The sequence below is a fragment of the Strix uralensis genome, chromosome 1, assembly GCF_047716275.1.
Source record: "Strix uralensis isolate ZFMK-TIS-50842 chromosome 1, bStrUra1, whole genome shotgun sequence".
In the NCBI taxonomy this organism is placed as follows: Eukaryota; Metazoa; Chordata; class Aves; order Strigiformes; family Strigidae; genus Strix; species Strix uralensis.
In genome coordinates, this window is record NC_133972.1 from 137,956,115 (window position 1) to 137,979,418 (window position 23,304).

A 23,304-nucleotide genomic window follows, 5' to 3' on the forward strand; every position below is an offset into this window, starting at 1 on the left:
GCTGTAACGAACAGTTCTGGAGACTTTGAAGCACAGCCACAGTACTGAGGTCTTTGACTGACAAGCCTTCTGCTTTCTTCTTCTTACAGGGCTCCTCCTACAGATGTTCTGAGCACGTCTGCATCCCAGCAATTTTTTACTGCGCCCAGGTACTGAATGTAAGGAACAAACTGCATAAAAAGAAGCGTGGGGTGTAGGAGAAGCAGCACTGTGAGGAGTATACCAGAAGTCATGCCTATACAAAATGCAGGCAGTGGCATGACTTCAAGCAAAAATTATTTGAGAAAGCATAGTTGCAGAATGACCGAGTTTATTCTTAGAAAATGACAGAATAAAGCTCTTACTCAACAATATGGCTTATAATCATGTTAAATGGTATGTGTCAGGCTTGACTTCCCTAAGTGTCATCCTTTCACTGTGTAACTGGAAGTATATTTATTGCTTGAACAGAATTTCTTTTCCTCCCTACAGGTCTTGAAAACTAGAGCTCAGGCACTTCTGGATCAGTCTTTCCATTGAAATACTGGAACTACTATGAAGTCTTCTTGGTTTGCACTCATCTTGGCAGTGCTCAGTACTGAATTGCTAACAGGTCACTGTTCCACCATCAAGTCCCCGAGGTTCAGAGGACGTGTGCAGCAGGAGCGTAAAAATATCAGACCAAATATCATCCTTGTACTCACAGATGATCAAGATGTGGAACTAGGTGAGAAATAATTGTTATTTGCTATTTCGTTTCATCACATGTCTTTCAGTAATTTCTGCCAAGCAGAAAGTACTTTAAATTCAGAGAAGGTACTGATCCTGGAACAATATCAGAATGTGGGACGAGTTTGGAAAATGAGTTAACAAATATTATTTAATAGCATTCATCACACTTAATTACAGACTTTAGGAAATATATGCTTATCAAAATCTGCCATGGAAGGCTTTTATCACCACCGTAAAAAGATTTAATATTACATGCAAGGACATACAGGTAAAAAACTGGCATCAAAAGCCCTTCTTCAATTTGTGACTTTCTGCAGCACTTAAAAATTTGAGCCTTATGAGGTTAACCTTTCCCTCCGTGCTGTATAAGTGAGTATCTATATTCTCCACATATTTGTCACATGCATGTATGTCATCTGACATGTTTGTGCACACAGACAAACTGGTCTGGTTTCAGGACATAAGCCTAATATTTCTATGAATTATTAAATTGTTTAAAATCCATCTGCTTTAAAACTGTGCTATATGTATAAAAATAGGGTAGTTTTGCTTTCACAAGTATACTAAATATCTGAGTACACCCTGGACATACCAGCCAGAAGTGATTTTCACATATTTTTCTTAGGGTGGAAAAAGTTAAAACACTTGGATGATGTTCCAGGAGGCCTTTGAATGTTTTCCATTAAGTAAGTTAGAAAGATATTAATGGTAGTTATGCATATAACTGATTTTTTGGTTCACTGCCCAAAGTGAAAAATCAAGGAGAGAAAGAGGATCATTTTAGGTTACCCCCAAGCAAATATTTTAGTTTTGGGGGTGGGAGGTAAGATCAAAAAGGTGAAAAATTGGCAAATCAATTTGAAATGAAATCTTGCATTCTTAGTGTTTTTTAATGAAAGACATGTTTTTAATAAAAGTATAGTGAATTTCTAAACAAAATGCCATATGACATTGAAAAATCAAAATGCTTCATTCCAGAAAACTTATAAAAATAGTACTTTTGTTCTAAAATCACATACTTTAAGTCAGAAAGTTGTAGACAAAAAGTGGTCTAGATCTGAAAGCAATTCTTTAGTTGATAGCATTTTTGTATTTGTCATGATGCAATAACAATTTACACAGTCCTTCAGGGTTACAAGAACATAATTAATAAACTATATTTCATGACTGAGAGTTAGTGCTTTTATGGAGCAGAGCTCCAAGACCAGGACTTTAGATCTGAGCACATCTTATCTTTTTTATTTTTCACTCTTTCAAATGTTTGCTCTGTTTAACCATGCTGCATAATGAATGGCTGTTCCCTGTTCTATTTTTGGCCTAAAATATAATTATTACAATAGGAATTAATTTCTTCTTGATAGAATCATTCTGAAAATTTCATTAAAAGTGTCAAGTTATATCTTCCTTTTCTGTGGTCCAAAAGAGCCTACTTTCTCCAGGGCACTGGGGAAGATAGGTCAGCAGACATGTGTCTCTGAACAACGTTACCGACTTGCTGTCTTCAGTCTTATGAGAGGGTTTGAAAGTGGTGAAAGAGGAGGAAGGATGTGGCAAGCCACTTAGTTCATATTGTGGAGCTCCTGTCTTTGAAAGCTGCTCTGGATGTTTGCAGGGCACTCTGGCTCCTATTAGCAGTCAGCTGAGGAATAGCCTGGATGTGTGTGCATTCCTACTGCATTAAATGAAGACACAGGTTTCCCCATTTCATAGGTCACTTCACAGGAAACAGGATTCAGCCCCAAGACTTACTGTACTGTATTATTTGCACTTCTGCTAATAAATCATTCCGCTTATTTGTAAAGTAAAGCCATATTGTTTTCCATGTGTGAATTATCCCCTTGCCCTTCAGTGATTCCTGAGAAAAGTCTCAAGTTTCCCAAAGGTCAATGGGAAGTAACACTTTCTGCCACAAACAGAATAAAACTTAGGCATTGATATCCAAAAATCGTAAGACTGAAAGTCTCTCAATATGGATTATTTGTTATTGTATCCCCAGCATGAATATTTCTAAAAGCTGTTTTAAAAAGCTGCTTTAACATAAAAGCATATAAGGTACATTATACACTTCAATCAAGGATCTGTCTTCAGAGCATGTATAAGCATTGAACCAAAATAGTCAGCTGCCTGAATGCAAATGATATACAGGGGAGTTATCCAAAGTAAAATTTACAAGTGGCAGGGAGCTTGCATTTAGTTAGTGCTCAAAACATAGGAACATGCACATCTTCCTATCAATCTGCACCATCCTCCTGAGTTTTGTATTCTGAATGCAAAGAAGTTCAGCAGAGCTGTTGTCTCATTCAACTTACCAGATAAAACCCACAAATTGCTCCACAACTCCAGTCAGTTCCTATCTATGCTGGGAGGAATGTGTCACAGAGGAAGAATATCACAGATCAGCTGGTGGATGGCAACTTAAGCTGTGTGAAGCAGACTGGCCCACAGCTGTTGAAGAAACTCAGCAAATACTTGGGCCCAGAACCTGGGAAATGACTAGTTAAATTGTGCTTCTGTGCACTTTCTTTCCCCCACCAAGATCCTGAGGGTAGAGAAATAACTGCCCAACACTGAGGCAAATGGGCATCTTGCTCAAGGCAAAGGACCAGCTCCCAGAACCCACAACTTCCCAGAACTACTGCCCCCCCTGGAGCCAACATACTGCTGCTCTTCAGGGCAGTGGTCCGAGGTCTCACTGGGGTCAGGTCTGTGCTCTGTTTGGGCATGAGTACAGGTGTTTCCAACTTTTTGCTCACGTTTTAGTCTCTTCCCCTGTCCTCCAGATTCTCTATCACTTGCACACATCAGTAACTCAAACCATGATCCCCCAAAATCACTCTTATAATCCTCACTGTAACTAATATCTTGCATAATGTCAGAAAGGAGTCAAAACTAATGAATATGTTGGTAGTTCCAGTGTTTCTAACTCAGAGGCCTTTGAGATGTCAGAGAAGTGGGAAAAGGTTAAAAAAGGAAAGGGAAAAATCCATTTGAGACAATTCTTTTTTTCTGTACCCTTGTTTACAGCCTAATGCATTAGCCAGTGAAATCCATATAAACCATCCACTGAGTACAGCACTGGGTGAAGAGATTACAGCATCATCTGGATACATCAGATCAGACATAATTTGCCTGGTTTGCTTTCCATCTTCACTAGAACTAAAGCACTAAAAAACATGAGCTGAAAAAGCATGGATATGTGCTGAGATCTGAGAAAGTCCATCACCTTCCTGGGGCCTTGCGTACAACTCATAAAGACAAGGTGGCTCTGGCTATCCCTTTGTAGAGATGCCCACCTGTGATACACCTGGATGAAAATGCATAGCAACTTTAAGACTTGCTATGAAACCTTGGTTACTAAACATATTTCTTGATATATGAGAATAGACTGAGAACTGACACTGAATTTCTTGCCTGACAAAACTTGCTAACTTCTTTGTCCAAAGTGGCTGTTCCTGGTTATCTGGTTTCCCCTCAGGTTCTCCTGAGGGTCACGTAAAGCACGAGTGTCCTGCTGTCAGACAGCACCTGAGTACGTGTGCCCTGAAGACTCTAGGCCAGATGGTAAAGAGCACAAGCTGTGAGGAGAGCCACAGACAGCAAAGGATTATAACTTATATCAGCAAGTTTTATCTCCTACTTGTGTTTTGTTTTCCAAATGAGGAAGTCTCACCTGCTTTGAAGTGTCTATTCCAGAATTTCCAGAGGGGCTAAATCTATTATCAGTGTCAGTAAGTGCATACCTGGAGGAAAAACTTACTCATAAACAGCAGGTTTGCAAGAGCAGAGGGCTGACCAAGCAGAGGAATGAGGAAGTGCTCTAACAGCTATTCATTTATAATGTAAAGAGGCATGAAAGTGCACATCAGCTCTGCTGCTGTTACAGTGCATTAGTGTACCTGAACAGAGCACTTTCTGAGGACCTCGAAGCACTTTACAGCTGAGCTCTCAGTAATAAACTGTGACATTTCAAAAACAGGAGAGCTATGGCAAAACCAAAACCAAACAAGACAAATACTAAAAAGAAAAATTCTGCCTAGGTTCCGAGATAAAGGCATGTAGAACAAGGATGATCTCTCATTTGACTTTTACTCAATAACTCAGTGAAACGCTCCCACTCATACAAATGGAGACCTTTTGTGTTCAGGGACCTCTCAGTTACTCTCCTACTTCTCTATATCTCTAAACACATGGGGTTTGTCTGTGTTGAGTTTAGGAAAGCATGAACACAGATGCTCTGCATTTAGAAGAGTCCAAAATGATGGTGACTTATATGCAGGGTATTAAATGTATCCTTAAAGACACAGACATTGGCACTGCACGAGGAAATGCTGAAAAACTAACTGCCTCTTCCTTTTTTTAACCAAATAATTTTGATGCAAAAGGTTTCATATTCAGCACTCACTCTTTAGCCCAAAAAGCAAAACAGAGTACGCTTAACTTTAACTAGTAAGATAATTCGTGAGATTTTAATGTTTACACCTAAAGTTGAGCCTCTGTGGCAGTTTTGTGGTTTTACAGTCATGTCTTGCATTGTTTTAAAACTGTGTTTTTATTTGATTTTCAAGTGACCCAAAGAAAACCACCAAGTAAAACTTATCGTATCAGTGGAATCAATGGATTTAAACCTGCAACTGTCAACTGTGCAAAATTAATTGTAAAACCAATTAAAAAAAAAAAAAAAAGAGAATTCCAGAAACCTCTTTTTACCACCAAAACTCTGCAAGTACTACAATTCACAACCCTGTTTCCTGGGCACATACTGACATATCCACAGTTCACCCTCACCCCTCAATCTCTGCTCTGTCACGTAACAGAAAGAGCAAAGTTTGACAGCTGTCAGCAAACACTGACAGACCCTATCAGGAGCTTCTCAGTCTTTCTGCAGTCAGAAATTTGCAAGCCTTGCCTGTCTCACCTTGTTGTTCATGAAGATGTTTTGAAGGATGCAAAAAATGTTTTTGTTCTTTAAACTGGATCAATGTAATTTCTTGAGAAAGGTGCTGAATTTTGCCAATATTTTTTGCATACAAATTTATCCCCAAAAGCTGATTTTGAGCACAGTGCTTTATTATCGGAGTCAAACATGCTGATCCTATGTCCACAGAAACTTTCCTCTAGAAAAATTGTTACTGAACTCTCTCTCCTCTCCCATCTCTCACTCCCTCCTCTACTTCCTTCCTCTCTCTTCCTCCCTCTTTCTCTCTCTCTGACAAATCTCTCTCTCTGATCTTAGCTGATAAAATTGAAAGAATTGTAAGAGATTCATTGGTAATGTCAGCATTTTACATATTTTACTGGCACATTGACTAATGATGCAGTCTGTGTAACATACTGTTTTCCTACAGCCATGTTTGAAGAACTATTGACCTATAAATTTGATACAGTTCTAATGCTTTAACATTGTATTTCTAGATTAGTCTGTATTTTAACTTCTTGAAGTCTGAGAAAAAACTCAGTATTTCTGGAATCCTGAAAAATATTTTTTGGTTATATAATAAAAATCTTATCTTTTCTCCTAACATTACCTAAACTACAGAGTAGAACAGATGGATATCCAAAGGCAAGCTAATCACTGATACTTTACTTTTAATAACATAATAGCAGCCAATATATTCTAACTAATTTTTTCAGCACAGTGATGATCAGTACCTCTTATTTCAGGGTCCTTGCAAGTGATGAATAAAACCAGAAGGATTATGGAGAATGGAGGGGCCACTTTTATCAATGCATTTGTAACCACCCCAATGTGCTGCCCATCGCGTTCCTCCATGTTAACTGGGAAGTATGTGCACAACCACAACATATACACCAACAACGAAAACTGCTCTTCTCCCTCATGGCAGGCTACTCATGAGCCACGTACCTTCGCCGTGTATCTCAATAACACTGGCTATAGAACAGGTAAGAGACAAATCAACAGTAGTTCTTTGTTTAAAGTGAAGATGACAGATATTCAGCAATGGGTCTCAAATCACTGCTTAAAATGAAGCAACTGTTGTCCCAAATTGGGTTTACAGAGCAGAGGTTTAGTGTTATGGAGAGGGAGGGTAGCACTGCCTGCTGGTCCAGATCCACAGCTAATGACCATGTAAAGAAACTCACTTGTAATGGAACAGCATATTTTCACATTTGGATGTCCCAGGTGGGAAATAAGCTGTTGGGTAGTTACACCTAGTGCAAAAGAGGTGCATTTTAGTGGCATTGTGGGTCTGAACTGGCTGTTCCAGACGTGATTATGGTCAGTATTATGGCCTGCTTGTGGACAGCTGCTAACAGTTATGGAAGAAGATGTCAGGGCCAGGTGGAGACTGGTGCCAAAGACCTCACAGGAGCAAAGTGCCTGTCATGAGAGTGAAACAAGGTGAATGGTATAATTTAAACTTTGCCATGGGGCAATATTTCATTTGCATTTTCTGAAAAGGAATAGAAACATGCCTTTAAGAAGGATTGTTTTGCTGTGCACCAGTAAGATTTGATAGTTTTCTTGTAAATTCCTGGTGGTTTTCCGTAGTCAGGAGATCCCTTTCCTGTCTACAAAGAACTCTTCTTATTCCTCTCGTCTGTGCTTCAGCTTGATGTAAAACCTGATTCATTTCTGCATCACCTATCCCCTAAGATTCAATCTGTAGACCCGTTAGGCTCCAGACTGACTTCCCCTTCACAAGGTACAGGAGTTTTGTGAGGTCATCAGAGTGTAATTTGTCCAGAAGCATTGTTCGACTACAAAGACTCCCCTTTACAGGACCAACTAGGGGCACAGATCTCGGTGCCAGCTGCGTTCTTTAAAATGTAATTGACAGCAAAGAAATCTGTCTCTATCAGTGGCTTAGGCACAAGAACGGATGGTTTTCAAAACATATAGCAGGCAAATGCCTCCATGCTGTCTGCTAGTCCTAATTCTCTTAATGCTGCTACATCGATTGCCTCAGATTTATCTGCCTGTTTGCCATCTTTTCTTCACAGACAGCTCGCTCTTTTTTCTTCTGTCTCTCTGCATCTGTAGTTCTGGAGACCTTCTGCATCCTGTATAAAAAGCAAAAGCAGACAAATATTTAACTTCTTTGGACCTGGTGTTGGCTCTGACACATGCGCTGAATAGTACTTCAGTCTCTATTGGTTTCAGTGAAGTTGCCATGTGAGTACAGTGCTGCTAAACCTGAGTAAGGGTCAGCATCAAGTCTTTGGAGGAAAAAAAGAGGGGAGAGAGAATTGACAATCACTGCTAGAAAAGGTGCTGAGTTTGCCCTAAAATATAAGCTTTGTCTCATGGCTTATGTCTCTGAAATCCTTTCTACTTGATCTGTGGCTGCTTCATGTGGGACCTGGCTTTCCTGCTCTTAAAAAATTTAGTATCTTATTGACTTGTCATCTAATATTTGCACAACTAAATGCCTCATGCGTAAACTGGATAGCTCTGTCACTAGCTCTCTCTGCCCTTCTGGGGGTAAACACTCTTGCTTTGGGTATTTCTTCTTCACTGCCTTGTATTATGAAGGCATGCAGAGATGTCTACTAAATGCAGACTTGGCCCTATTAAATGAAAAGGAAAAAGGGGCCAAAAGAAAAGGAAAAAAATCCCTTTCTAAAGGCAGGCAGATAGAACATCAGTCCTAAAACTGTCAGGGGTAGGTGAGTTTTAGCAAGGGGCAGAAAGGAGAAAACGGAAATGGAAACAAATGAATATACTTGTATAAAACTCCAATTCTGACCAAGGTACATTGTTTGACCCTGTAATAAAATGACTCCAAAGAATTTATCCATTTACTCTTTGTAAGATGAGCCTACCTTCTAATTACCCCATAATTATTTTTTCAAGTGGCAGCTTAATTAACAGTAGATCTTACAATACATTTTTCAAGAACAGTGTTGCCTCATTAAAGTCATCAAAAGTCCACTAACCAACTAATAATCTACACTTCCTAGATAGAGAGTTTAGTAAAATCGTAATGACTCAGGAATACCTGGGAGTCAAGAATAACTGAGGGTGAAAAAAGAGTGGTTACATGACACATAGACTAGTTGTGACTCTGTGCTGATATTGCAGATGCTGCAGGTATCTATCCTGTGCATTTCTACATGTTTTGAGAGAAAATCAATATCGTCTTCAATGGGAAACTGAGGCAGAGAAAGATAAGTGAGTGACCCAAGGCCACTCACAGTTTTGCGACAGTCCTGATAAGGTATTGGTCCAGAGAGCTCAAGTGCAGATGAGGCAATGTGCAATACCTCCAAGCTGGTTCTCTGTTTCAAATGATGAGGATTTAGCTCTCACTTTTTGCATAGCATCAAATTATTATATAAGCTGGTGGAAATAAAGGAGTGGAGGATTTTTTATATAATGTCCTTAGTTCTTTTCACTCCAAATAGTTTCCAACATCTATGAAGCATCCATTGTCTAAACTTGCCACAGCCTTAACTAAACCCTCTATACTGCAACTGATCACATGTGGGTGAACTGCTTATGAGGGGAGTCCTGCTGAAGTCGCAAGTACTCCATGCAAGCACAGCAGACCATTTAAAGAGAGGTCTGAAATGTGCTCTAATAAACTGCAGTCATAATTAGAGCCCACTGGGAAAATCTGGCAAATAAGAAAATGGTTTTTTCTTTCCTTTTTCTATTTTACTCTTCTACTCCTGTTCTACTCTGATGTAACCTAATGGAGACGTTGCATTTCATGGGAACATCCCTTTTTGAAGATTATACTAAATCACAGGCAGGAACTGTGCTGACTGTTAACAGGGCAGACAATATTGAGAAACAACACTGCCAAACCAAAATCGCTTTTGCTTCTAATTATAATTTTAAAAAATCCCAGAACAATTAAGGCTGTTTCAATGTTTACAGTTTCCCTTACTCACAAGTTGTATGTTAATGCAGCAATGAGTCAACTGCACAGCTTCCTTGTTGCTGAAAGTCCACAAAACTGGTAATGTTAAACTAGAATTTGTAGGAAATAACAGGGAAGACACAGTAAATAGAAAGAGAAAACAAAGCAACTCTGGAGAGCTTCAGAGAGATGAGACATTTGCTTTAATTACATAAGCTTCAGCTGCTCATATGGGAGGAAAAAGTGTCACTCTGTAATCACTTTCAAATTTTGTGGAAATTGTGAGAAAAGCTTGAGAAGTTTTCATCTCATAGTTTTTAATGTCAGTAGACATTCCTTCAGCTATTCAGATTCAGGAATTTTATCCTTAAAGAGTATCAGATGCCCAAGTTAGAGATTGTGCTTTGTGCTTTCCAAGTATTGACTGGTTATTTGCTGTTCTTTCAGGCCTCCCTGCAGTACTGTTGAAGACTTTTACTTTCTTTACCTTCTACGGTTCTGTCCCAGCCCTACAGCACGTAGCCTTGCCTCTCAGATATGCCCTTCTGTGCTGTCAGTTCACACTGCCATTCACCTACACAAACATGAAAGAAAACTCCAGGAGTGCACTACCTCAACCTTGACTTTCTCTAGTAGGAAAAGAAGATTGTGCTACATCTTAATAACCGAGCAGTAGCAAGCATTATCTTAGTATTTTAGAAGACAGAGCCATGACAGCAGCACAGCCAGTATCTGGGAGACAGAAGTACAACAATCATTTTATTATTAAATAGTGTGTCATACTTTTTATACTGCAGGATTTTACATTTTAACCAGCTGAAGTTTCATCCCTTTGCAAGTAGGAAAAGTAAGTTTAAGATTCTTGCCCTCACTTAACATGCATATGCATTAAGAGCCCTCCCTACTTAGTGTTACTCTGTAGAAATACTACCTTCCAATCCTGCCTCTTCTTAGCCCTCCACAGCCAGCCTAACTGTGCTGGAGAGAACAGGAGTCTGCCCTGACTCAGCAACTGCTGACAGCCTCACAGCAACATGGCAAACTCAGGACTAGGCTCTCCCCTTATAGAATCCCACCTGAAAGAATAGAGATCACCAAATTAGGCAATTATTTGCTTACATTTTTTAGAATTGTCTTTGGGAAGATGTATTTCCCAATATTTTATTTCTTGTTCAGAAGTATCAACTGATCAGAGTAACATTCAGGATTCATGTATGCAAGTGTCCTAATGGCATTCTCAGCCTTTCATGGGACAAAAATGGTAACATAGCAAAGTTATGCAACTTGAACGTGTCTTCTTAAATGCTTGCATTTGTAAAACTCAAAACTCAAAAAGTGACTGGACATTACGAAGTCACTATATGGTATGTTTTGACATTAGTCACAGACTTCTGTGTAGTGATGAACAGAAATGGTCACTTGCTTGATATCTAGTTAATATGTTCAACAGTTCATGTCAGCCTCTGATGCGTGTCAATTGACATCTGTCATTTACGGGTACACTTCTTAGTGTAGTGACCAAAGAACTAATAAAATGCCAAGATGACAAGAGGCTGAAAGCTAAGGAGTATTTAAACTGTGCACCATTCCCTTCTGACACACAGGGAAGAGTTAATCTTTCATAAAGGGAACAAAAGCTATGCCTCCTGTAGGTGTGGGTAGACAATATGTTTCCTCTGGAGGCAAAGCCAGTGTGTTTCCTGTTCACAACCTTGCCATACAATTCGCTGCCAGCACATGTTACTTTTAATCGGCATCATTTCAGTGACCTAATTTGTATCCTGCCTCATGCACCCCTTCAAAACAGAGAGGGTGACAGAATATGATACAGGGGTGGAAATGAGTGAGCAGGGAATGAGTCCTGGTTTTCAGAATATTTCTACAGTGAAAATAAAGAAAAAGAGAGAGACCTCCAAGCATTCAGGTTTTTTCTTAATTGGTATAAAAGAGGCTGAAGAGCATCAAACATAATTTAACTTGTAAATATTTTAAATAATTAAAAATATGCATCACTTTTCAGAATAAAATTGCACTTTCAGTCAAACCAAGAAATGTACAAATAAAAGTGACATATGCTGTATATGTTCAAATAGTCCACAAAAAGTGAAATGCAAAAGAGGGGGAAACCTGAAAAGGGTAACATGCACTATTTTCTAGTTTTATGGTATCATGTGAAGTGAAACTTTTTTTGGTTTCTGTCCAGGACCTCATCAAAAACCACAGCATGTCTGCTTATTTATGCTTAAACCAGAATTCTGTGCTATTAAATATTGCACAGAAAACTGAACAGTAAAATACTTTTAGCAAGTTTATGCGTTCAAGTGCTTCATCTAGGAAAATCTGGATAGAACATTGTCTGTGCAACTATTTCATATCTCTTGTTCATGTGGCCAAATGATAGTTTTTAACTACATAATAGCATATCTCTTTTTTGGAGGGTCAAATTTCCTTGGTTTAAAAAGATAGACCAGTTCTATCAAGTGGCATGATGCTGACATCCACATCATCAAGGACTGGGGTGTCACTGCAAAACTCTACTGCTTTCTTACTGAGTTACTAAGCAGAGTGGGTTTTTATCACATATAGAGGGACTGAGGGTGCAGCTGTAGGTTTTCAGATGTCTGCTGAAAGAAAGGTACCAGTGATACTCAGGAGTCCTTTCAGGCATTGTTGTGTCCTCCCCACTGTCCAAAAGCACTTCTAGCTTCCTTCATCCTACCCCGTTAAGCGAAGCAGTCTCCACTCTACAGTTTTCTCATCCCAGTCTTCTGGCCCTGCAAGACCTCACCTTGGCCTCTGCTCTGAGCCTTGTCCCCCAGCCTGTCTGTCCTCAAGTCCTTCCCACCTTCATTCCCCTCCTGAGTCTGGTCAGTCCTTGACAGACAGGTCCTCTTCCCACCACTTACTGTTAGAGATCTCCTTTCTCAGCCTGATTAGCAAATCTGCTTCTCCCACCCCCCTTGACTTGTCAGTCAGTTTCTTTCTCCCTTCTGCACTCACTGTCCAGTTTCTTGGTTGACACTACCAGTCCTGGGCCCCCAAGACCCCACTGCTTCCCCCCCCCCTCCACCTCAGCTCCTGTGTTGGATCTCCTGAAGTTCCCCAAACTACTTGTCCTTGTGTGGTCACCACCTGCCCTCTGCATTTCAATCAGCTTTCTCCCTTCTACTGACACCACTCCCAGGTGGACAGGAAATAAAGTCACAAGATGCCCAGATCTCCAGCACATGCAAACTGTAGATTTTTTTTCAAAACTGGGCAAACTTTGGACAGATTTTCACCAGGATGATAAAAGATGCCTTCTTGACAGAGAGTCCATCATGTCTTTGACAGCATTTGTGCTCTTAGTGCAGAGCATGGAAGTGCTATCAAATGAAAGCTAATTTTTTTCAGATGTTAAACATAATTCCTTTTCCATTACCGCAGTTCTCAAAGATGGCTACTGTTCGGGCTAAGAAGTTTCAAAAAATTCAGCCTGAGGCAGACATCCAGTGTGGAAAATTTCAGTCCAAGTATAAGGAGGTTATAAGCAACTGAAAACAGGGACTTATAATGAGAAGTGTCAGACAACATCAATACTGGAAAGTGCTACCAGCTTGGCCCATAATACAAGCTTTGTTAAAGACATCACCCAGGCTAATGATTGCTATATCAAGTTATAGGCTAATGCCTTTTGCAACTGCTGAGTTATAAAATCTTTAATGCTCTTTTTGGTTACAATGGTAAACCTGGCAGCAACTGGGAAAGACCCACAAAGCTGGAGAAAAAGTAGAAAACCTGAGGTTTTCTGCTGTGGTTAAGTTACAAGACTGGGAACTGTGAAATCTGAATAATATTCTTGGCAATGCCACAGGCTTCCTGCGTGACTTAGGTCTAGCTGAAGGTTAACCTCTTGGTGCCTCAGTTTCCTCACTGCATTTTTGAGACAGTGCTTATTTCATTTCCTAGGCAGTGCTGGCATATTGAACTGGCTCTCTGCACTTTAATGACGTGATACACTAATCCTCTGTAATTTTTCAACAGAAGGGAAAAATCAAACTTCTTGGGTTTAAATCTATCGCTTGCATAATGGGAAGAAAGCAAGGGGGAATTTACTGGAATAATCCGGAAGTTGCAGTTTTGTTGGGCTCTGTCCCCAGAAGCACAGAATCACTGTGTGTCAGCCCTGAAATGTCATATAAACAGTACTTCGCAACTCTTGTAAATGGTTTCCTGACTTTGTTAAAGGAAGTGGGCTGTCTACTTAAAGCTCTTGTCTGGGTCACGGTGACTAAACCTTACGGTAGCATGCCTTTTTAAAAGTTTGGGCTTGTTTTAAATCGGAAACATTCCCATAAGCCTCAACAAATAACAAGGGTGTAGAACATAATATAAGTCCTTTGATCTGCAGAAGTGCAGAGATGTCTCACCTGTAGATGTAGCCCAATTCACCTGTACACTAATCCACTAATGCTGACAAGAGTTAGGGGACTAATTCTGTTGTGTAATACTGTAAACGTTAGTCATAAATGCTTTTAGAAAATACTGTGAAAAAAAGTACTGGGAATTATGAGATTTTGAACTACATTCAGCTATAAAAATCCTGGCTTCAAACTCCAGAGATCCCCTGGGTCAAATTCTCCTTGTCTTGCACCCATTGCATCCCCCTGGATCTCTTAGTTCAATTCAGGAATCATTAGCTAATTGCTAAAGGAAAAACAAAAACTTGTATTAAGGCATCTATTCAAGTTAGGTACCAAACATGTATATTATGCAGCCACTCCTGAGACACATAGATGTCTTTATAGCTGTTCACCATGCCATGTGTTGTTGTTTGCATAAACTAAATTGAACATACTCATAGAATACAATTATTCTGATATACTAAGCTACTCTACATGTGATTACAAAATAACAATGTGTCCTGGGAACAGTTAGCAAAACTGTCAGAATGCAGATAAAAACTGTCTTATTAAAATGCTAAAATCGGCATTTATCTTTCCTGTTATCCCTGTGAGGGCTGTTACACACAATAATGAAAAGATGTCCCTTGAAATGGCATTATGTTTTAATGAGGCTTTTACCCATTGAGTCATAATCTCCATTTTATTAATTACAAGCAGAAACTCTGTAACTGTTGTATAGAAGCAGCTCCTAAAGCTGAGCATTTCCAGTCAGTACTCAGACTTGGGAAATTCAGCAAGTGTTGGGCTATAGCTAAACTGAGAATGTGGATTGACTCTACAAGCCAAGCATGTGAAGATACAGCAAGAACATTTGCACATCACAGTGTCAGCTCCTGGCCAGTTCCATGACATATTCCATAATGCTTTAACTGTTTACAATCCTCTGGTTAACAAAAAGCAACTAGGACACCCATCATGATTACTTGCTGATTATTATTTGGCCCCATGGACAATACTGTGCTTTTCTTTTACTCTGGACCTGCCTTCATTCAGAGTGTGAGGAGCCAGACAGTAACTGCTGGTGCTAGGCTCTAGCTCTGACTCACTTGCACTATCCTATACTCAGTGGTACTCAGAAAACCCCATGGTGAAAGGACTGAACTCTTGTGTTTCAGTAAAAACCTGGTTTTTCCCTTCATCTGTCTAATTATTCCTATCCTCCTGAGCTTTTGACCAGCAAACCACTCTTGGTTAAAGCAATTTGGCAAATGTGATCCATTATCACAGCTACCGCTGCTTCTACCAGTATTCAGGGCTTTGCTATACATTTGATATGGGAAATGCTTTATTCTACAACAGGGGGAAACATTTATTTCTGCAAACTGTCACTCAAGGAGCTGCTTAAAACTTGACAGCTCTGAGATTATTTTTATGATAAATACTAAATCATTGCCAACACAAAGGTGAATGGTTCAAGCTGTCAATCCAGTCTCATAACATGCACCAAAATATGGGGTTCAGGGGGCCAATGGGGGTGCTAAAAAAACATTATTAAAGTTAGAAAATTAAGTAATCTAAAGCAAGGAAATTCCAAGATGAATTGGCTGCCATCAGCTCCAAGCCTCCCTTTCCTCTTCTAAGTTCAGTTTATCTTTTCTCATCCTTATGACCCAGATAGTTTCATCTCTACATTTTGTGCTGGTGGCTTTCTCTCAGGTAATGCCTGAATATCAAAAAGGAGAGAAAGGAACTGACTGTTTTAGTGCCAAAACTGAAACTGTGGGGACTTTCTCAGGTCCATAAACGAACACTCTATGGTTACATTAAACTTAGAAGCTGCAGTAACTCTTTCCTGATCATCTCTCTGCTACAGTTTTTCAGAGTTTGGCCATTTTGAGACACATTTTCATAGTCACCTCTGTTATTTACCAAGGCACTACATCAAAACCTATAGACACTAGAACTTCTTAGAGAAAAGCTTGCCAATGATTTTTCAAATGGGCAAACCCATTTATTTTTCCCTAGCCTTTTTCTTGGAAATTGACGAGCTGTTTGGCTAAAATGTTCCATAGAGCAAAATGCAGCCTGAGTCAGATAGCATGGAAACTATCATCACTAATGATTGAAGTTTGGCAACACCATAAATAGCAGAGTTCAGCTCTCAGTATTAGTTAATCTTAATTATAGGTGGGGCTATCAAACCATCCTACATGATAAATTGCCATAACTTCCACTTCATAGCTTAAAAGCCTCTGATCTTTGTGGGAGGCAGGCTGGCAGCAGTCCTTTACAGATGAGCACAACACGAGGACATTCCCCAAGGTCACTCAGTAGCTGCTGATGGATCTGGGGTGGTATTCAGGAGGGCTGACATCAAATCTCCCCTATAACCACAGACTGTCCTTGATTTTGCTTGGATTGGTAATACTTCCTCTCTCTCGGTCACATCACTCTCCCATACTTATCTTCACTGTTGTCTCTCTCTGAATTCTCTTCCTCTTCTACTTTTTCCTTGGCTTTCCTTCCCACAGTATTTCAGTCTTTACCCTTACACTTTCCCTGGACACCTGACTCTCTGAGAGTTTAATCCAGTTTGGCTGCCTTAGAGGAAAGGTATGGTTTCCATTCCAGGAGGCAATAGTGCTGGGCACGTCTTTGCTCCCCACAGTCACCCTCTTCACATCAAGCTTCTTGACTTCTGGTTGGCCTCAGGAGAAAAAAGGAGAAAGGCTGGGTTGCTTTCTCGACAGCTGTGGGAGGAAGAGTTGGAAGCCTGGTCTAGTGTCTGTAGGACTTGTTTATATGTCACATTCCACATGGTATAGGAAAGTATCATATATGACTGTAATCTCTGGTTAGTGACATTTGGCAGTTATATGATTTGATTGCACTATTTTTCTGTTGCCTCAGGCAAGTCTTAATTATAAACATTTTGATTTTTCCACCAGTTTTCCCAAGAAGTTCACCATGCACACATCAATCAGATCTGAATTACTTAAGCCCTTTCACAAATGTGCTTTTTTGGTTAGATTGAATGTGTCTAGGTTGAATGTGAGGTTTTCTAATGTGACTTCATTTCCTAGTAGAAAACAAGTACAGGAGTTTGGCTTCTGTCCCAAAGCCCAGCCCAGGAAGTGTTGCTGGGCAGCAGCTCTCTGTAGGCAGGCCTGGCTGGCCAAGCCAGGGCCATGCATCGTGAGGATGCAGTGAGGTGGGCAGCTACCGCCCAGAAGAGCTCTGTCCCTGGGAAGGGAGAGGTCTCTGTCATTCCTTCCTCTTCAAGGGTGTCTTATTTTGTGAGCACTGGGACTACCACTTGTTGACTGCTGGGGACACAGATGACAGAACCGCTGGCACAGGTGACCCTCCATGGGCTTGTAAACCTCAAGAAAATTAAAAATGCAAACAGTGAAGTTACTCAGACACCCTAGTAACCTGCTGGGACTGAGCTGAAGCTAATAAATCCCTAAAACCACAAGTTTCAGACCCAGTCAGGTGTTTCGTCACCACACTTCACAGGCAGTAGAAAAGCAGGGCAGAGCCTTCCAAACTGACTTTTTTATCCAGGCCAATGACCACATACAAGCAGCTAAAGAGCTTCCATACCCATCTGTCCCTAGAAGCAATGTGGCTGCATTTACCAGGGCGACATGCCAGTGTTAATCCTCCTTCCCAAGGCCCACTGGCTGGCTTTTGGTGTCTATGTATCTTTGCTATAAGTGTTTCACAACTCCCAGATAGCTGGGAGCCCACTGCATGGTAAGATTGCTTTTCTTTTTACTTCCTTCCAGAGGAATTGGCAGGAGCACCTGCAAACCCCCCTGGGCCTGACGACAAAGGCTGAAAGTTTCAGTCTGAGTGGGTTCTGACTTGTCACCTGGAGCCAATGGAAAAATATACACTTAGTTTGGCAGGCCAGGTAGAGATACTTGACTTCCAAGTCTTTGTCTCTTCATTAGTTTTGCCTTAGAGAAGCTGTGGCAGCAAATCAGGGTGGGGATTGCTTCTTGTTCTACCAAACATGGCCCAGCAGTGTGGAGATCTGGACTTCCCAGACCTTTTATCAAACCAGCAAACATAGCCAGGTTGCCAGGCTCCAAGTTTCAAAAACCAGAAGCTAGGCTCAAAAACATCACAGGACCTGCTTAAAATCACAGGGTGCTTCTCAGATGTTTCCTCTGGGCACTGAGTTCTTATTCCATTTTCAAGTGGAAACCAAGAGAAACATACTCATTCTAAAAAAAACCTGAAAATATTTCACATGAGCACTAGATTCCAAAAGATTAAGAAGAAAACCTAAAGTCACAAAGGTCTTCAGCTCTCATAAAAACTCTGGAAATAACTTATTTTAATTTCAAAACCCTCTAAGGTATAAAAGGATTTTTGATAAGCAGCTCTGACCCATTCTAACACATTTTTTCTTCATTCATGCATGCTTTTGACTCTGACTAAAAGACTTGGATTGCAAAGCCTCATGTGTGTGTGTGTGTGTTCTTTTTTTTTTTTTACCTTCACAGCTTTTTTTGGGAAATACCTCAATGAATACAATGGCAGCTACATCCCTCCCGGGTGGAGAGAGTGGGTTGGATTAGTGAAGAACTCTCGCTTCTATAATTACACCATTTCTCGCAATGGTAACAAAGAGAAGCATGGATTTGATTATGCAAAGGTATTTTCCAGATATATAAATTCCGCATCATTAATCCATATAAAAATAACTTTCAGATAATTAATTAACCAGATAATTAATTAATTAACCAACCACAACCAAGAAATTGAGGTGTCATTTTCTCTCCAGGGCATTGCAGATCAATTTCTACGTTAGAATATTGCCCAACAGAAGAAAGTATCCAAGGGCTCTTCAGTGCCGCCTGGTGATTTCTTGCTCTATCCCTCCCTCCCTCTCTCTACTGGAAAGGGATGATTCTGTGGCAGAAGCAAATAGTAACTAAAGGCCTTTCCCCAAAATAATTGTGGCCCTTGCACTACTGAACTTTCAAGTTACCTGACTGTTGTCAGTTATTACCCACATAAGAAACCTTAGTTAAGGCTTTTTTCCATTATGCAGTGCACAGCAAAAAAGGCTGTGCGCCTGTGGTGTCAGACTCCGGATATGACTACGAGAAGAGATAAGCGCGAGAACACGGGCGTTGGAAAACTTCAGAGCTTGTTTGTGCTCTTGACAAAGTTTGGAAAGTATGCCAAGGTGACCTGCCCACTGCCGTGAAGTTTCTCAGAAAAGCTAAGGAGCATAGATCGCAGACTTTCCAGCCTGCAGAAAGCAATCTGGAATTTCCACAGAATGTAGCTCACGGAAGATGATACAGATGTTGCAGCTGTGGTTTCTGACCCATGTAATGAGATTTTATTGGAAGCTCACTATGCCTGTTTCTGATTTCCCCACCCGTAGAAATTACATGATACTGATTATATATTTATATAGAGTAAAAATAAAGAAAATAAAGAATATAGGTTAGTTATACATTCCTTACACACCCTGCATATGTAGCTAGAATAAATAGGGAAATAGGAGGGGAATGGATGCTTTGGGAGAGCAGTCATACAGGCCTTTAACTTGAACAGACCACAAACCCAGAAATTATCATAACCCTGGTGCCTCGTGCTCATTACCTGTTTTGGAAACCAAAAGGTCATTCGCTGTGTCTTCCACATCCTTGAAGGGACTGTAGCAGCCAGGGATACCGAATGTACTCCTAGTGTGCTACAGGAGAGGGGAAGGGGCAGGGGGGACAGGGAGCGGGCGAGTGAGGAGGTCACAGCTGGTTGACTTGTCCTAGCATGGACATGCGACACAGAACTTGTCCCTCAGGCTCTGCTTTTGCAGCTGTTCGGGGCCTTGAATCCACAACATATGATTAGTCATGCCTAGAAGTGCTTGAAATTACAAACATTATCTCAGCACTTTCTCAATGAAGCTCATACTAGACCTCCAGGCCAACAGTGAATACTCCAAGGTGGCAGGTGGTTTAATTTAAGTTTTCATCTTTTTTTCTTAGTTCCATTTCCTCCCTTCCCCTTGTAGGCTTCCATTTGCCACCTTGGCTGTGGGTTAAGCCAGTTTATTAGTGAGTCACAACCTTAATCTCAGCAGCTGCACTGCTTAAAGTTGCACAATTAAATGAACAGAGCCTGCAGGAATTCAACTGCTCCCTGCATTCACATTTGCAATTTCTTTGATAAAGGTTTTTGTGATCTGTTGCCTGTTGTAGCTTTCTTCCACTTTGTACATATGTAAAAGTATACTCTGAACAAAGAGGATGCAAGAAATATTTATGTAAACAGGAAACCAACATAAGAGTCAATGATCTCTTGCAGTTAGGAGCCATTACCTTGTGAAAGTGTTTTATCAGTGAAATTCAAGAAACATATATTTGTCAGTGTAGTCTGTCATTTTAAATGTTACTTAGCATTATATTACAAAATCTAGTAATCATATTTACTTAATGCCTTCTCTTGTATCTGATTTGCAAAATACTGTCTCATTTTATGTGGCATCGCCTGCTTAAGAAAGTAATTACTGCTCAGTTTCCCCTATGCTCCCTCAAATCATACAGCTCTTTGATGGTATGTTTTTACTTCCTGATCTGAGCTTTAATGAGGACTTGAAAATAACATAATAACATGATAGTATGTGATCTAATTAATCATGCACTTTGTAACTTTTGCTTTGTGTTAATCGTATGTTCCAGGACTACTTCACAGACCTAATCACTAATGAGAGCATTAATTACTTCAGAATGTCTAAGAGGATATATCCCCATAGGCCCATAATGATGGTCATCAGCCACGCTGCGCCCCATGGCCCCGAGGATTCGGCACCACAGTTCTCAGAGCTCTACCCCAACGCTTCACAGCATATGTAAGTCAAAATCACACCCTGTCAGACCCACTCCTTGTATCTGCTTCTTGTGAGGTATTTGTTTACGGAGACATTGTAGGGATAGAGAATTCAAATACAAGAAACCCACAGTAAGTGGTGAATGTTTGCTTGTTTCTTTTGCCATGCTAGCTCCTTTCTGGGAGGAGAGTGACAGCTCTGACCATTATTAAAACAGAGAGAAGCTCTTTTCCTCCTGGGAAGTTGTGGGAGATTAAAAGGTCAGTATTTGGCTTTGCAAGGGCAGCTTCTTACAATACCCTGAAAATATGTAGACACAGGTCAGGATCTGTTGGAAAGATATTACTTCCTTCGTCTTGCTCTAAGATATGTGCTTCCTGGGCTCTAACTAACTGAATGCAGTGAGAGTAAAAACAGCCTTTGGTAGGTTTTGAGTGCACCAGATTTGTTTATAGACTAGATACTGGCAGATTCCCAAAATATCCTATTAGACTGCATTTTTAAATAACATGCTTAATCTTTTTTTTTGATTACGCTATAACTAAAAAAAGAACCCTTCACTTTGTTTCTAGGACTGAAGCCAATTAGAAATCTGATGATAGTCCTGGATTCCACATCTTGCTTTATACCTTGAATATTCTGGGTACTTTTCCTCATAGTGAAGTGTTATTGAATCTTTTCATTGCCCTTGTCTTTACCATGGGCGTGTAGACCACTCTTTCCATTTGTGCTCAAACAATGTCTTTGCACCTCTTTCCATGCAGAAGAAAACTTAATGAATTATTTTAGCTAGATTGTACATTGATTTGGCTTCTGAAAACAAGGAGGAATCAGCTTCATCCCACAGTGGAAAGCTCACTGGTCTACAAACTGCGTTTTGGAAACTCTGCAGTAGCTCACATGCAGAGATATTTTCTGTAGTTACATTAACTACCTTAAAACTGGAAGGAGTAGCAGTTACTACATAAACTGCATGCATAAACTGATGACTAGTTGGGGCCAGAAAAAGATTTGCTGTTCATGGCACATAGTTAAATATTTGTTAGTTTGTATTTTTTTTATCCTCTTATTGGCTCTTATTGGCTGCTACTTTCTAGATACCTTCCCTGACCTTACATTCTTAACTATATATTTCTTATGCTATATTTTCAACAATCCCACATTTCTGAGACTAGACTTGCAAGTGATACAAACCAGTCAACAATGTTTCATAGTTATTTAGATATTCAGGGTAATTTCTACCTGTATAAGGAATTGATATTTTAGTTTGTATTGAAATTGGTTCTCAAGTAATCATCCTGAAGAATTATTATCACGTTTTCATGTCCTAAAGGTAAAATAAGATAGACATGAACACATAAAACCTGTCATACTGGGTTGTATGAATTTTCTAACTCAGCGTCCTGAATTATGCGCTCCAGCAGAAAGCAACAAGGAACGCCTAGAGGGGGGAAAAAAAACCACAAAACCCAAGATAAATTCTTTTTCCCTCTTTTTTCAGCTTCTGAAAATCACCAGTTTAGGTGAAGCACCCAGGCCACTGTGCCCCATTCTCTCTGCATCAGTCTGATCACTTTCTGAACCATGCTGGCAGCCCCATCATCTTGTGGCAACAAGTTCCACAGTGTCACCCCATGCATCGGGGACAAAGGACTACCTTTTCTTTCCTTCTAAACCTGGAGCTTGCTCATGCCAGTGGTGTCCCCTACTTCCCTTCCTGTGAGGAATAATGAATAGTCACTACATCAAACTAAATGGACCTCTCCCTTGTCTTCTTTCAATCACCCCTTTTCATAGCAAGAGAGTTCTATCTATTTGTTCTCACTCTGTTCAACAGATTGCTTCCCATTTAGTGGCACAGATTGCCTGGCCTCAGGCAAGCCATCCTGTTTGCTGGGGGACTATCCATCATACAGGAGGGGAGGATTCAAACTGTTTCCGCTTAGCTGTGGGGACCGTGTCTGGAAGAAAAGCACTGAATCATTGTATCTCACCCTACCTCTCCCCAGGTCAAATCAACTCATTTTAGGCTCCATGCTCACTGTCTTCTGATAAAAGAGTGCTTGTAGGAACTTGCACTGGTTTATCATGCTCCTGACACTTACTACTGCTTGGTGTTTTCAGCCTACTTGCTTTCTAACTTGTGTTGCTAAAACCAATGAGTCAGTCTCCAAAATTTTAACCATCTTTCCACCTTATATATGTTGCATGTCACCTGCAAAGATCAAGCGAATATCCTAGTTATCTGTTTGCAGGCTTAGTTTCATTTGAGTACTTGTGTAAATTAATTTTCCTTTGCATGGACTGCTGGGGTCTTGCTCTGCTAGGCTACTTGTGAAATAGCCCAGAATATGAGACTCAGCTGTGCTTCTTCTTGTCTTCTGGTGTTGTTGATTTCTTGGCAACCTTCTTGAAAAGTGTTTTTTCTCTAGTGACCTCAAGAGATCCTTGCTGGGTTGTTATGTCTTTCTTACTGCACTGACTGCATGTTCAGTCTGCAGACTAAGAAATGAGACAAATT

At 40.3% G+C, this 23,304-nt stretch overlaps 1 protein-coding gene across 1 annotated transcript in view; it reads left to right on the plus strand.

The window, feature by feature from the left end:
- The first annotated feature begins 513 nt into the window (after positions 1–513).
- SULF1 (sulfatase 1) overlaps positions 514–23,304 on the plus strand; it is a 65,555-nt gene continuing 42,764 nt past the window's right edge. The window contains exons 1-4 of the mRNA XM_074893899.1: positions 514–706; positions 6,373–6,612; positions 18,442–18,593; positions 20,635–20,804. Of these exons, the coding sequence (XP_074750000.1) occupies positions 535–706; positions 6,373–6,612; positions 18,442–18,593; positions 20,635–20,804 (734 nt within the window). The 5' untranslated portion in view covers positions 514–534. The remainder of the gene's footprint in view (positions 707–6,372; positions 6,613–18,441; positions 18,594–20,634; positions 20,805–23,304) is intronic.